This window comes from Coregonus clupeaformis, chromosome 1 (genome assembly GCF_020615455.1).
Source record: "Coregonus clupeaformis isolate EN_2021a chromosome 1, ASM2061545v1, whole genome shotgun sequence".
NCBI lineage: Eukaryota > Metazoa > Chordata > Actinopteri > Salmoniformes > Salmonidae > Coregonus > Coregonus clupeaformis.
Window position 1 is genome coordinate 70,571,219 of NC_059192.1, and position 16,328 is coordinate 70,587,546.

The 16,328-nt window shown below is 42.5% G+C and overlaps 1 protein-coding gene across 5 annotated transcripts; it reads right to left on the minus strand.

Moving 5' to 3' along the window:
- Positions 1 to 901: 901 nt before the first annotated feature.
- Positions 902 to 16,251, minus strand: LOC121577517 (E3 ubiquitin ligase TRAF3IP2). 5 transcript variants are annotated; one of them, XM_041891222.2, is made up of 11 exons: positions 16,148 to 16,251; positions 16,029 to 16,067; positions 13,574 to 13,617; positions 10,896 to 11,563; positions 6,307 to 6,352; positions 5,397 to 5,467; positions 2,748 to 2,845; positions 2,560 to 2,628; positions 2,284 to 2,400; positions 2,098 to 2,172; positions 902 to 1,314 (listed from the first exon to the last, which is right to left on the minus strand). In XM_041891222.2, exons 3-11 carry the CDS (start codon positions 13,603 to 13,605, stop codon positions 1,168 to 1,170), a joined length of 1,323 nt encoding a protein of 440 aa, XP_041747156.1. In that variant the 5' UTR covers positions 13,606 to 13,617; positions 16,029 to 16,067; positions 16,148 to 16,251; the 3' UTR covers positions 902 to 1,167. The 5 variants fall into 5 exon arrangements, with proteins under 5 accessions (XP_041747156.1, XP_041747167.1, XP_045080815.1 ...); XM_041891233.2 differs by having other exon boundaries at positions 13,574 to 13,643; XM_045224880.1 differs by having other exon boundaries at positions 16,029 to 16,251.
- Between the last annotated feature and the right edge of the window lie 77 nt (positions 16,252 to 16,328).

A 16,328-nucleotide genomic window follows, 5' to 3' on the forward strand; every position in this document is an offset into this window, starting at 1 on the left:
CTTACCTGGTTAAATAAAGGTTAAATAAAATAAAAAAATAATAAAACATCCCAACTCTGACGTCACCCCATTGAAGTTGACATTTAAAAAGTTTAGGGTAGGTATGTCCCAAGGATCCCGTATAGCACTAACCATGTCACTATAGGGAAGGGGGGTTAAACTCCATGAAGGTCCTAGTGTCTGCTGGTCTGTTACTTCCTTTCAATTAGTGTCAAATTAAAGACCTAGACAACCAGGTGAGGGGGGTTCCTAACTAATCAATTAAGACCTATACAACAAGGTGAGGGGAGGTCCTAACTAATCAATTAAGACCTAGGCAACCAGGTGATGGGAGGAGTGAAAAGCCACAGACACTGCAGTCTCGAATGAGTTGACACCTGTGATATCGCACCATTTCAGACGCAGATATTCTTTGCCGATGGACCGACCTGTCAGAGTTGTCTTTATCTAGGTACTCAGACCCCGCTGGGCAGTGATTTAGTCAAGTCACTAAACCTCGAGTCCCAAGTCCCATCATTCGAGTCCAACTCCAAGTCCTTTATACTTGAGTCCCAAGTCTCTTGGCAGTGCTAAAAGCTGCGGTCCAACAATCTTTGAAGCAATATTTTGTCAGGTAGAAGGCTAAGTAAGGCTAGACTGCTGGTACAGTAGCTATGTAACTTTGCTGTTGTAGCTAGCATGTTGAATCATGCAAGGGAGAGAGACTGACAAAGTAATCAGTCAGAGTTGAGTCACGAGTTAGGAAAATCGTGACTTAAGTCCAAGTCAAAATGCCTCAGTTTAAAAGAGTATTTCCATAAGGGAAAAAATTACTTTAGTAAAATGTTATATTTATCCACTCATCTTAGATACATGCTATAGTAGTTTTTATAGGGAGCAAACCAACTGAAATAAGACAGGGTAAATATCCATCAAGTCAAATTTATTGTAACCTCAAAGGGCAGAATACCACAACAGATGTTCTCAAAAGGCAACCATTAAGAGTATTCAGAGGTTGTTGATTATGCGCTTCACAAGTCCTTAGTGTCACTCAGCCATAGCTATGGAAACACAATTTCCCCAGAATAACACTAGTGCTTTCGCCCCAAAAAAGGCTGGGAGTGGGACCCAGTCCTGATGAAAAAACAGCAAGACTGGACTTCACTGTAAACACAGCAGGTTGTGGTTCTAGAGGGGGATGGAGACGATGGTGGGTAGCTCCCCAACAGGTGGAGGATTGTACTTCTCCACCCTCATCAGTCGACGTAGGATGTCGTCTCTGTCCTTTGGCCAGGTGTAGACTAGAGTGTTCTGGAGCCAGGCAGGAACATGGCACTGAGACAGAGACAGAAGCCCTGTTTATACCTGGTTCTAACATGCAGCCTTTGTCCTGATCATGTCCACATTCTGATTGTGCCCACATTTTTAGATAGGTGTAGACGATTAAAAGAAGCATTGTGATCTGATTGTGATCAGATCTTCCTGCCCACCTCTGGAGGTAGTCAGGCATGCATTGTGTCTGGATATCGTACAAGTGTAAACGGAGCTGGACAGTGAAACCATTTCAATCATTATTTCCCGCCCTCTAAAACCATTGACAGGTGACACCATTGACTTGTGGCATCAATAGGTGTCTTAAAATAAATACATATTCATTTGAAAGAATATCTGTCATATACTTTGCATACAGGGAGGGACCAGAAAATCTGGTCACAATGCAGACACAGTGGATGGATAAGACACATTTTAATACCACATCTGAAAACGTGGGCACAATCGTTCTGCTGAGGGGAGGACGGCTCATAAAAATGGCTGGAATGGAGTGAATGGAATAGTATCAAACACATGGAAACCATGTGTTTGATACCATTTATTCCATTCCAGCCATTACTATGAGCCCGTCCTCCCCAATTAAGGTGCCACCAACCTAAAGTGGTGTTAGCGCAAGGTATAAACGGGCTAGAGGGAGAGAGGCTGCTAGAAATTCAGTAAATAAAAGCTATTCTCTTTCAGTTTCCTAGTGAAGTGTTTTAGTGCTTAAAAAAACATATATTAACTACTTTTTCCTACATTTTTTTTCTTCTTCATTTAAAAAAACGTGCCACATAAATCCCATACCCTTTTAGCTCCTGGAAACAGTATGGGAATGAATCTGAAGTTCTGGCATCCATTCTGAATGAACTCATTCTGCAGCTGTAACATAGTCACAGTTTCATATCACTTTCTAGAAGTGAAGCATTAAATAGATGAAAACATTATTTTTGATAGATTATTAGGTTTCTATATGGAGTGCCATAAGCTCACCTGCTTATGGATATAGACTGTGTGTAACATCCTCTCGTCTTTCTCCATGTAGATATTAGCCCCCGTTACGGTCTCATGATACTTGGGACTGATAACAATGATGATAAGGTAATATTTCTGAGAAGATGGAGATAGAAAGCCTCAGCCCAGGCCACTTCATGTTGACACATGCTAACTTGACTTCATTTGTGACGTAACATAGCATTGATAAAAAAAGGTTAAGAAGCATTTCTACCATCTTGTCAAAGTCGTCCGAGGTTGAATCAGCCATTTTACCTCGTTGATGTATTTTTCCATGAAGTCAATGGCGCTGATGCTTCTGAGCTGTTGCTCAAATACATCCACCTGAAAACATACAGGAAGAGAAACATCACTAATATACTACTTGACATCAGTAAAAGTCAAGCGAAATTCTTTAATTCTGAACTCTTAAAAAGGAAATGAGGATATAAAAGGAAATTTACACTGGTGTCAAAGCCGTTGTGTCGCAGCAGGGAAACAAAGTTCATGGTCTCTTTAAAATGGTTGTCGCTGTCTCTCTCATAGGTGACAAAGACCTTTCCTAAAAGAAACAAATAATATGTTACTCAATAGCACTGTCTGCTGTTAAATAGCACACAGCATGGACCAATAGAACCAAGTGAGTAATCACTCCTATTTGTATAATATCACAAACATTTTACATTTTTGTAATTTAGCAGATGCTCTTATCCACAGTGACTTAGTCACATTCATCTTAAGATAGCTAGGTGAGACAACCACATGTCACAGTTAGTTCATTCGTCTTAAGATAGCTAGGTGAGACAACCAGATATCAGTTAGTTAATTCATCTTAAGATAGCTACAGTGAGGGAAAAAAGTATTTGATCCCCTGCTGATTTTGTACGTTTGCCCACTGACAAAGAAATGATCAGTCTATAATTTAAATGGTAGGTTTATTTGAACAGTGAGAGACAGAATAACAACATAGAAATCCAGAAAAACACATGTCAAAAATGTTATAAATTGATTTGCATTTTAATGAGGGAAATAAGTATTTGCCCCCCTCTCAATCAGAAACATTTCTGGCTCCCAGGTGTCTTTTATACAGGTAACGAGCTGAGATTAGGAGCACACTCTTAAAGGGAGTGCTCCTAATCTCAGCTTGTTACCTGTATAAAAGACACCTGTCCATAGAACCAATCAATCAATCAGATTCCAAACTCTCCACCATGGCCAAGACCAAAGAGCTCTCCAAGGATGTCAGGGACAAGATTGTAGACCTACACAAGGCTGGAATGGGCGACAAGACCATCGCCAAGCAGCTTGGTGAGAAGGTGACAACAGTTGGTGCGATTATTCGCAAATGGAAGAAACACAAAATAACTGTCAAATCTCCCTCGGCCTGGGGCTCAATGCAAGATCTCACCTCGTGGAGTTGCAATGATCATGAGAACGGTGAGGAATCAGCCCAAAACTACACGGGAGGATCTTGTCAATGATCTCAAGGCAGCTGGGACCATAGTCACCAAGAAAACAATTGGTAACACACTACGCCGTGAAGGACTGAAATCCTGCAGCGCCCGCAAGGTCCCCCTGCTCAAGAAAGCACATATACAGGGCCGTCTGAAGTTTGCCAATGAACATCTGAATGATTCAGAGGAGAACTGGGTGACAGTGTTGTGGTCAGATGAGACCAAAATTGAGCTCTTTGGCATCAACTCAACTCGCCGTGTTTGGAGGAGGAGGAATGCTGCCTATGACCCCAAGAACACCATCCCCACCGTCAAACATGGAGGTGGAAACATTATGCTTTGGGGGTGTTTTTCTGCTAAGGGGACAGGACAACTTCACCGCATCAAAGGGACGATGAACGGGGCCAAATCTTGGGTGAGAACCTCCTTCCCTCAGCCAGGGCATTGAAAATGGGTCGTGGATGGGTATTCTAGCATGACAATGACCCAAAAACACACGGCCAAGGCAACAAAGGAGTGGCTCAAGAAGAAGCACATTAAGGTCCTGGAGTGGCCTAGCCATTCTCCAGACCTTAATCCCATAGAAAATCTGTGGAGGGAGCTGAAGGTTCGAGTTGCCAAACGTCAGCCCCAAAACCTTAATGACTTGGAGAAGATCTGCAAAGAGGAGTGGGACAAAATCCCTCCTGAGATGTGTGCAAACCTGGTGGCCAACTACAAGAAACGACTGACCTCTGTGATTGCCAACAAGGGTTTTGCCACCAACTACTAAGTCATGTTTTGCAGAGGGGTCAAATACTTATTTCCCCTCATTAAAATGCAAATCAATATATATTTTTTTTTTACATGCGTTTTACTGGATTTTTTTGTTGTTGTTCTGTCTCTCACTGTTCAAATAAACCTACCATTAAAAGTATAGACTGATCATGTCTTTGTCAGTGGGCAAACGTACAACATCAGCAGGGGATCAAATACTTTTTTCCCTCACTGTAGGTGAGACAACCAGATATCACAGTTAGTTCATTCATCTTAAGATAGCTAGGTGGGACAACCACATATCACAGTTAGTTAATTCATCTTAAGATAGCTAGGTGAGACAACCACATATCACAATCATATTAAGTAAAACTTTTCCATAATGTCCCCTGTAGCTCAGTTGGTAGAGCATGGCGCTTGCAACGCCAGGGTTGTGGGTTCGTTTCCCACGGGGAGCCAGTATGAAAATGTATGCACTCACTAACTGTAAGTCGCTCTGGATAAGAGCGTCTGCTAAATGACTAAAATGTAAATGTTAATAAAGCAACTGTCTGCAAAGTCAGTGTTAGTAGAAAAATACAACAGATTCCATGTTGATACTATTGGCAGTTTTGGTCTACCTCCAACTACCATACTCTGTACAGCACTTACTCTGATCCAACTACCATACTCTGGGATCCCGAGTGGTGCAGCGGTCTAAGGCACTGCATCTCAGTGCTTGAGGCGTCACTACAGACCCCCTGGTTCGATTCCAGGCTGTATCACAACCGGCCGTGATTGGGAGTCCCATAGGGCGGTGCACAATTGGCCCAGCGTCGTCCAGGTTTGGCCGGTGTAGGCAGTCATTGTAAATAAGAATTTGTTCTTAATTGACTTGCCTAGTTAAATAAAAACAGCACTTACTTTGCTCCAATGACAGCTGTGTACTACTCCCAGGTCTGTCACTCTGTCTGTGTTGGGGGACAAAGCTCTCACTGTGATGGGAGAGACAAATCATGGTGCCAGTCAAGAACTTAACTTACAATGTACAGCTAGCACACTAAGTGTAATTCAATTCAAAATACTTTATTTATCCCTCAAGGGGAAATTGTGCAGGCAGTTATTGGCCTTTTAGATGTTTGAGTTCCCACTGTCTGTTTGGTAGCTTAGAACCCTTGTCTATTGTATTGGTCTGTACTAACCCATTACCTATGATGTGTGTCCACCAGTGGAGGCTGGTGAGAGGAGATATAGGAGAACGGTCTCATTGTAATGGATGGAATGGAATTAATGGAATGGAATCAAATGTGTGGTTTCCATATGTTTGATGTGTTTGATACCGCTCCATTAAATCCATTCCATTCATTACAATGAGCATGTCCTCCTACAGCTCCTCCCACCAGCCTCCTCTGGTGTCCACCTTATAGCTAATGCTGTGTTATGGCCTGTACTGTTTGTGCACGACTTCAGTGGCATGCAGAGTCCGGAACCGAAAACACATTATTATTAGCACATGCCTGTTCCAATGGAAAAAAAGAGTATGTCGCATGTAATTGGCATAATTAGCTTGTCAGAACTATTCTCTGTCAAAATAATTTACGGTATGCATTCCTCATATCATCCTCTTCAAATGGGCTTGATATTGTCACAGATGCCATCGTTTACACTATTAGACCGTTTTTAAAATGTAAAATCAGGGAAGTAAAACATTGAGCGGAAGTTGTAACATCAGAGATGGTGGGTTACATTTTAGTCATTTAGCAGACGCTCTTATCCAGAGCGACTTACAGTTAGTGAGTGCATACATTTTTCATAGGTTAGTTAGACAACTCACCTTTGAGTGGTGGCAGCTGCATCTTGATGTCTGCAGTGGTCTGGACCTGATATGACAGACAGACAGACACATACATACAGTACCAGTCAAAAGTTTTAGAACACCTACTCATTCCAGGGTTTCTCTTTATTTTTACTATTTTCTACATTGTAGAATAATAGTGAAGAAATCAAAACTATGAAATAACACATATGGAATCATGTGGTAACCAAAAACGTGTTAAACAAATTAAAATATATTTTATATTTGAGACTCTTCAAATAGCCACCCTTTGCCTTGATGACAGCTTTGCACACTCTTGGCTTTCTCTCAACCAGCTTCATGAGGTAGTCACCTGGAATGCATTTAAATTAACAGGTGTGTTCATTTGTGGAATTTCTTTCCTTCTTAATGCGTTTGAGCCAATCAGTTGTGTTGTGACAAGGTAGGAGGGGGTATACAGAAGATAGCCCTATTTGGTAAAAGACCAAGTCTGTATTATGGCAAGAACAGCTCAAATAAGCAAAGAGAAACGACAGTCCATCATTCCTTTAAGACATGTCAATATGGAACATTTCAAGAACTTTGAAAGTTTCTTCAAGTGCAGTCGCAAAAACCATCAAGCGCTATGATGAAACTGGCTCTCGTGAAGACTGACACAGGAATGGAAGACCCAGAGTTACCTCTGCTGCAGAGGATAAGTTCATTAGTGTTATCAGCCTCAGAAATTGCAGCCCAAATAAATGCTTCACAGAGTTCAAGAAACAGACACATCTCAACATCAACTGTTCAGAGGGGACTGTGTGAATCAGGCCTTCATGGTCAAATTGCTGCAAAGAAACCACTACTAAAGGACACCAATAAGAAGAAGAGACTTGCTTGGGCCAAGAAACGACTTGCAATGGACATTAGACCAGTGGAAATCTGTCCTTTGGTCTGATGAGTCCAAATTTGAGATTTTTGGTTCCAATCGCCGTGTCTTTGTGAGACGCAGAGTAGGTGAACGGATGATCTCCGCATGTGTGGTTCCCACCGTTAAGCATGGAGGAGGTGGTGTGATGGTGCTTTGTTGGTGACACTTGTCTGTGATTTATTTAGAATTCAAGGCACACTTAACCAGCATGGCTACCACAGCATTCTGCAGCGATACGCCATCCCATCTGGTTTGCGCTTAGTGGGACTATCATTTGTTTTTCAACAGGACAATGACCCAACACACCTCCAGGCTGTGTAAGGGCTTTTTGACCAAGAAGGAGAGTGATGGAGTGCTGCATCAGATGACCTGGCTTCCACAATCACCCGACCTCAACCCAATTTTTGTATTTTTTGTATTTTATTAGGATCCCCATTAGCTGTTGCAAAAGCAGCAGCTACTCTTCCTGGGGTCCACACAAAACATGAAACATGACATAACACAGAACATTAATAGACAAGTACAGAACTACATCAATAAAAATACATACACACACTATCTAGGTCAAATAGGGGAGAGGTGTTGTGCCGTGAGGTGTTGCTTTATCTGTTTTTTGAAACCAGGTTTTCTGTTCATTTGAGCAATATGAGATGGAACAGAGTTCCATGCAATAATGTCTATATAATATCGTACGCTTTCTTGAATTGTTCTGGATTTGGGGACTGTGAAATATCTGGTGGTGTAAGTGTGTGTGTCAGAGCTGTGTGTAAGTTGACTATGCAAACAATTTGGTATATTCAACATGTTTCCAAGAGAGACTGGCATGCATAGTATTTATATCAGCCCTCCGATTACAGTTCTTGGCTCTTTCCAGAACAGCTACCTTGTCCTTGAACCTCAGGAACTTGACCACTATCAGCCTGGGCCTGTCACCTGGGCCGGTGGTGGGTTTTCCAGTCCTGTGAGCGCGCTTCACCTCAATCTTCCGGTGGTCCATCTTCAATTTCTCAGAGATCATTTCCCTCACTTTGTCCTCAGACTCCGTCCAGGTCTCATATGGGGATTCTGCAATTCCGTCCACAACCATGTTGAGGGACAACCGTCATTGTTATCATGGATTCACACAGAGAACTGATGTCCTCTCTCAATGGCTTCTTCTGTTTCACCTCATCGAGCTGACCCTGGGAGAACTGCAAACTGTTCTTCAGGTCCTGGACCTCTCTGGTCAGGTCGTCCATTATTTTATTAGTTGAATCCACCAGTATTTGGACACAACACTTGAAGCTATTTTCTTCTTGTTGTAACAACTGCTTGTAGAACTATTTTTGTTCGTTTAAAAGATCCTTCACCTGTGATAGACACCACTGTCCTCAACAGTACTCCCGCCGGCTTTGGTCTTTGTCATGGTAGCTAGCAACGTAGGTTACGCTGTACCTCCTCGCAGTTCCAGACAGGGCAGGTCACAGGGAAGATTGAACACAACAAACAGCTGCGTTCAAGCCCTCAAGAATCCCTGCTAGCTTGATAGGCAGCTACCTAGCAGCTAGGCTAGATCCAAACTAAAAAGTTAGCTAGCTACTAAGAAACTTTCCAATACACTTTCAAAACACAAAACTTTTCAAAACAACAAACCAAGGTCTCCTTCGTTCAACAGGACGCGGAACCCTCTTCCGTGAAAAACAGAGGAGCTCAGACACTGAGATGGTTTGGGATGAGTTGGACCGCAGAGTGAAGGAAAAGCAGCCAACAAGTGCTCAGCATATGTGGGAACTCCTTCAAGACTGTTGGAAAAGCATTCCAGGTGAAGCTTATTGAGAGAATGCCAAGAGTGTGCAAAGCTGTCATCAAGGCAAAGGGTGGCTACTTTGAAGAATCTCAAATATAGGATATATTTGATTTGTTTAACACTTTTTTGGTTACTACATGATTCCATATGTGTTATTTCATAGTTGAGGTCATCACTATTATTCTACAATGTAGAAAATAGTAAAAATAAAGAAAAACCCTTGAATGAGTAGGTGTGTCCAAACTTTTGACTGGTACTGTATATTAACATAAATACAGAAAGAGTATCATTTTGATTGTCACTAGCTAGGTTTCCATCCAATTGAAGACAGATTTCATGGGAATATTCTCAAATCTATATAAAAACAATAACAGCATTTTCCCACCAGAGATGTGTTTCCATCAAATTGACTTGTTGCGGATAAAAGGCTGTGCGTGATGATGTAGTGCACATAAAAATAACCGTTGCAGTTAAATTCCCATGTACCAAATAAAAAATACAAGTGAAATGGGTTTCCATCGCATTTTCAACTCTACTGATGGTTTTGTCACAAAAAAATTGCGTTATATATCGAATGTGCGCACTCTGGTTTTGGCGCTAATGCCAATAACTTGCAGATAGAGTGCAGGATAGCCTACATGATGAGATTTTTATGGACAAAAGAGCGAGATTGTTATTTGTCAAACGGCAGCCAAGCATCAATGATCATGTCACCAGAAAAATATTTAATGGAAAGGAGTATCAAGCTCATCACCTTGCACTTTCACCACCCTGTGAAGTTCATCATAACTTATTTAATCTGTAGCGACATGTCAACGCGTGACTCCAAGTTTACTTCGATATGATGGCCATTATATCAATATTTGCGCATAAGGCATCTCCATCCCCATTTCTCACAAAAAACGTTTAACTGACTCAAAAAGATCCCACCTTGTCTAGCGTATTTTGTTTTGTTGACATTTGGAAAGTTTACTGTCAAATTTGCTGTTTCCATCAGACCTGTCGTCACATGTTTCTTCTGACACTTTACTTGCATAAAAAAGGTTGGATGGAAACCTGTTTATAAACAGAATATGTTGCTGCATGCACTGTGGATGATTTAACACTCTTTAGGGTGTGGGATGACAAAGTACATACAAAATGTAAGTGCCTCTGAGGAATAGGCCTAGGAATAGGCCACATATGGCCTGGGATGTGTGTGACATACACTGACCGTACAAAACATTAAGAACACCTGCTCTTTCCATGTCATAGACGGACCAGGTGAATCCAGGTGAAAGCTATGATCCCTTATTGATGTCACTTGTTAAATCCACTTCAATCAGTGTAGATGAAGGGGAGGAGACAGGTTAAAGGATTTTTAAGCCTAGAGACAATTGAGACAAAAGACAAAAGTGCCTTTGAACGGGGTATGGTAGTAGGTGCCAGGCACATTGGTTTGAGTGTGTCAAGAACTGCAACGCTGCTGGGGTTTTTCACGCTCAACAGTTTCCTGTGTGTATCAAGAATGGTCCACCACCCAAAGGACATCCAGCCAGCATGGGGTTTTTCACGCTCAACAGTTTCCTGTGTGTATCAAGAATGGTCCACCACCCAAAGGACATCCAGCCAACTTGACACAATTGTGGGACGCATTGGAGTCAACATGGGCCAGCATCCCTGTGGAATGCTTTCGACACCTTGCAGAGTCCGACGAATTGAGGCTGTTCTGAGGGCGAAAGGGGGGTGCAACTCAATATTAGGAAGGTGATCTTAATGTTTTGTCCGCTCAGTGTATAAGTGCATGTGTAACTCCCCTTGAGGGATTCACAAGGTACACACATACTGTGCCAACTTGCCTTGGTCATAGTCAGTGCCTCTCACCTGGTTAATACATATATATACACCTACATGACTGGAACAGGAACTCACCATAGTAGGGTGGACGGTACCTTGGCCTTGGAACGAACTGTAGGACAGGGCCCATTCCGAGCCCCTGTGCAGGGCACTGTGCACAGCAGACCGGGCCCTGGGTAGGGTAGGGGTACGGGGGAAGGAAAGGGTAGCGGAGGACAGCCTCTGGTGGGCAGGAGAGCAGAGAGTATGGCTGCTCCAGGCTACTGATGCTTGGGCTGTATCGCCCAGGGAGTGGGTGGTGGGATTTACCCTGGCGATGATAGCCATCCTCTACTGGGCAACTGGCAAAGTCTGCACAGTGCGGGTATGGGTAGGATGGCAGGCTGTCTGGGTATGTCCCTCCAGTGCTTCCGTCGCTGCTGTTGGCAAAGCTGGATTTCAGCCAGGCGTACCTCTGGTGGTCCAGGGCACTCAGACACATCTCTTCCTGTCCGGGGTAGGGTGTCTGGGGGCTGTAGCCAGTACATAATCCCTGGGGTGGCCAGTTTGGGCTGGAGCTTGATGGTGCTTCTTCTTGGCTGCCGTGTGGCTCTCTATTGGCCATCCTGCTCTGGCTGAGGACTTCTGGGTAATTGAGTTGACTATGGGGTGTTAAGTGTAGGGCACTAGATATGGATATGTCACTCATTGTCTCGTCATTCTCTTCACACTGCTGACTGTGGCTGTCCAGCAGGGGAGGGAGTCTACAGAGAGTGAAGAGACAAGTCACCCAACAGTGAATAATCTAGAACAGGGATGAGACACTTTGATTTGGGTGGGGGCCACAAAAGATCTGAACTCATCATGAGGGGCCGAAGTGGTTCACAGGTCTGTGTTCCCACATTAATACAGAGCCGACCCTAAGTTAAATGTTTGGATTAAATTGATTGAGTCAATACTTATGATTTAGGCTTGCCATAATAAAAGGGGTTAAATACAGTGGGGAAAAAAGTATTTAGTCAGCCACCAATTGTGCAAGTTCTCCCACTTAAAAAGATGAGAGAGGCCTGTAATTTTCATCATAGGTACACGTCAACTATGACGGACAAAATTAGAAAAAGAAATCCAGAAAATCACATTGTAGGATTTTTAATGAATTTATTTGCAAGTTATGGTGGAAAATAAGTATTTGGTCAATAACAAAAGTTTCTCAATACTTTGTTATATACCCTTTGTTGGCAATGACACTGGTCAAACGTTTTCTGTAAGTCTTCACAAGGTTTTCACACACTGTTGCTGGTATTCTGGCCCATTCCTCCATGCAGATCTCCTATAGAGCAGTGATGTTTTGGGGCTGTCACTGGGCAACACAGACTTTCAACTCCCTCCAAAGATTTTCTATGGGGTTGAGATCTGGAGACTGGCTAGGGCCACTCCAGGACCTTGAAATGCTTCTTACGAAGCCACTCCTTCGTTGCCCGGCGGTGTGTTTGGGATCATTGTCATGCTGAAAGACCCAGCCACGTTTCATCTTCAATGCCCTTGCTGATGGAAGGAGGTTTTCACTCAAAATCTCATGATACATGGCCCCATTCATTCTTTCCTTTACACGGATCAGTCGTCCTGGTCCCTTTGCAGAAAAAACAACCCCAAAGCATGACGTTTCCACCCCCCATGCTTCACAGTAGGTATGGTGTTCTTTGGATGCAACTCAGCATTCTTTGTCCTACAAACACGACGAGTTGAGTTTTTTACCAAAAGTTCTATTTTTGGTTTCATCTGACCATATGACATTCTCCCAATCCTCTTCTGGATCATCCAAATGCACTCTAGCAAACTTCAGACGGGCCTGGACATGTACTGGCTTAAGCAGGGGGGACACGTCTTGCACGGCAGGATTTGAGTCCCTGGCGGCGTAGTGTGTTACTGATGGTAGGCTTTGTTACTTTGGTCCCAGCTCTCTGCAGGTCATTCACTAGGTCCCCCGTGTGGTTCTGGGATTTTTGCTCACCGTTCTTGTGATCATTTTGACCCCACGGGGTGAGATCTTGCGTGGAGCCCCAGATCGAGGGGAGATTATCAGCGGTCTTGAATATCTTCCATTTCCTAATAATTGCTCCACAGTTGATTTCTTCAAACCAAGCTGCTTACGTATTGCAGATTCAGTCTTCCCAGCCTGGTGCAGGTCTACAATTTTGTTTCTGGTGTCCTTTGACAGCTCTTTGGTCTTGGCCATAGTGGAGTTTGGAGTGTGACTGTTTGAGGTTGTGGACAGGTGTCTTTTATACTGATAACAAGTTCAAACAGGTGCCATTAATACAGGTAACGAGTGGAGGACAGAGGAGCCTCTTAAAGAAGAAGTTACAGGTCTGTGAGAGCCAGAAATCTTGCTTGTTTGTAGGTGACCAAATACTTATTTTCCACCATAATTTGCAAATACATTTATTAAAAATCCTAGAATATGATTTTCTGGAGAAAAAAAATCTCAATTTGTCTGTCATATTTGACGTGTACCTATGATGAAAATTACAGGCCTCTCTCATCTTTTTAAGTGGGAGAACTTGCACAATTGGTGGCTGACTAAATACTTTTTTTTCCCCACTGTATACTGAACAAAAATGTTCCACTTTTGGAAGGCAGAGAGTTTTGTGATCTTCATCATCAACCAAGTAACTGCCACACATAACTATTCAAAGCCTTTGTTTGCACTGTAATTAATAGAGGCCATTTTGCTACAGTAAGCAAAGTGTCGTGCGAGCCTGTGAGGCGATTACCTTGGAGATGCACTCTGCAGAGAGGGTAACATCACTGATTATTCCTAGAACACCAAAGGATTTCACAAACCTGTCATTAAAAATATTACTGAGGTACAGTTGAAGTCGGAAGTTTACATACACCTTAGCTAAATACATTTAAACTCAGTTTCACAATTCCTGACATTTAATCCTAGTAAAAATTACCTGTCTTAGGTCAGTTAGGATCACCACTTTATTTTAAGAATGTGAAATGTCAGAATAATAGTGGAGAAAATGATTTATTTCAGCTTTTATTTCTTTCATCACATTCCCAGTGGGTCAGAAGATTACATACACTCAATTAGTATTTGGTAGCATTGCCTTTAAATTGTTTAACTTGGGTCAAACGTCTCAGGTAGCCTTCCACAAGCTTCCCACAATACGTTGGGTGAATTTTGGCCCATTCCTCCTGACAGAGCTGGTATAACTGAGTCAGGTTTGTAGGCCTCCTTGCTCGCACACGCTTTTTCAGTTCTGCCCACAAAATGTCTATAGGATTGAGGTCAGGGCTTTATGATGGCCACTCCAATACCTTGACTTTGTTGTCCTTAAGCCATTTTGCCACAACTTTGGAAGTATGCTTGGGGTCATTGTCCATTTGGAAGACCCATTTGCGACCAAGCTTTAACTTCCTGACTGATGTCTTGAGATGTTGCTTCAATATATGCACATAATTTTCCTTCCTCATGATGCCATTTATTTTGTGAAGTGCACCAGTCCCTCCTGCAGCAAAGCACCGCCACAGCATGATGCTTCCACCCCCGTGCTTCACGGTTGGGATGGTGTTCTTCGGCTTGCATAATGATGGTCATTATGGCCAAACAGTTCTATTTTTGTTTCATCAGACCAGAGGACATTTCTCAAAAAGGACAATCTTTGTCCCCATGTGCAGTTGCAAACCGTAGTCTGACTTTTCTATGGCGGTTTTGGAGCAGTGGCATCTTCCTTGCTGAGCGGCCTTTCAGGTTATGTCGATATAGGACTTGTTTTACTGTGGATATAGATACTTTTGTACCTGTTTCCTCCAGCATCTACACAAGGTCCTTTGCTGTTGTTCTGGGATTGATTTGCACTTTTTGCACCAAAGTACGTTCATCTCTAGGAGACAGAACGCGTCTCCTTCCTGAGCGGTATGATGGCTGCGTGGTCCCATGGTGTTTATAGTTGCGTACTATTGTTTGTACAGATGAATGTGGTACCTTCAGGCGTTTGGAAATTGCTCCCAAGGATGAACCAGACTTGTGGAGGTCTACAATTATCTGAGGTCTTGGCTGATTTCTTTTGATTTTCCCATGATGTCAAGCAAAGAGGCACTGAGTTTGAAGGTAGGCCTTGAAATACATCCACAGGTACACCTCCAATTGACTCAAATGATGTCAATTTGTTAGATTAATTTGGATTTTAAGAATAATTACTAAAGGGTTTCACCCCAAACACAGTATAAATGTTAGAATTATCATGTAGTGTCAACCCACTAACAGAGGGGGCGGTACTAACCATTCAAGGGGGAAGGCGGAAACTGTTTAGAAAAGTCACCTAAAGGTGGGAGGAGTCAAGTCCAGGAGGTATAAAATCGTCTGTTTGTGTCATTTGCAGGAGAGCTCTCGCCATGAATAAAAATACAGATAAGACTTGTGAGTTGTGGACCTTGAATCATTGATGATTAAAACCAGAGCCTTACAACCTCTGGTAATGATTCAAGCTTAGGGTGAATTAGAGATAGAAATTCACATGACACAATTAGCCTATCAGAAGCTTCTAAAGCCATGACATCATTTTCTGGAATTTCCAAGCTGTTTAAAGGCATAGTCAACTTAGTGTATGTAAAATTCTGACCCACTGAAATTGTAATACAGTGAATTATAAGTGAAATAATCTGTCTGTAAACAATTGTTGGAAACATTACTTGTGTCATGCACAAAGTAGATGTCCTAACCGACTTGCCAAAACTATAGTTTGTTAACAATACATTTGTGGAGTGGTTGAAAAACGAGTTTTAATGACTCCAACCTAAGTGTATGTAAACTTCCGACTTCAACTGTACATATGAGACACCAGCGCAAGAGTAACAGGTCAAACCACAAACAGACTAAAAACAAAAGTGTCTAGGCAACAGGTTTCACAATGCCTGCTTGAATATGCAGAACAATATCTTCAGGCTACTGGTGTATCTGGTAAGGTACACAAAGACGTACTTTTCACATCTAGCTTTGTAGCTCAGGAAGAAGAATAGTTAAGAAAGAAAGTTCAAGTGTGAAGTGAATTCTACCTAGGAATATGCTTAGGATTGACTATGAGTATGAATGTTGCATAAATATGATTCGTTTTCTCTGATGTATTAACTTTGACTATATCAGCCTAAAACTGACACAACAAAGGCAATGTAAAGGAGAAAAACAACAAGATGGACTGCAGTCAAAGAAAGCGAACTTACCTTAGGAAGGGTTCAAGGTAGGAAGGAGAGATTGTGACGCTGTCATGAAAAATGCACGTTTAGTTCTCTTTTTACTTCCAAATATTTACCAAACTCTACATAACAATTTACATTCCTACCCGGATGAAATCAGTAGCGGCGAGGCTGATTCGACTTTTGAAGTTTCAACGAGGGCACTGTCCCTTTAGAGACTCCGGAGTAATTTACACACTAACAGCCCCGTCTGAGCTACAGAGGTAGACCTTCCTATCTCCCAAGCCCCGCCCATCCCGGGTGGGATGTCAAATAAGATTGTGAAAA

Bases quoted from the DNA above. Each gene is read 5' to 3' on its own strand.
- LOC121577517 (XM_041891222.2), bottom strand. From the start codon at position 13,605: ATGTTACCCTCTCTGCAGAGTGCATCTCCAAG. The intron at 2,846-5,396 runs GTAAGTGCTGTT...TGTTTCTTTTAG, and splicing joins ACAGCTGTCATTGGAGCAAA to GAAAGGTCTTTGTCACCTAT. The intron at 1,315-2,097 runs GTATGGGATTTA...TCTCTGTCTCAG, and splicing joins TGTTTCCAGGAGCTAAAAGG to TGCCATGTTCCTGCCTGGCT.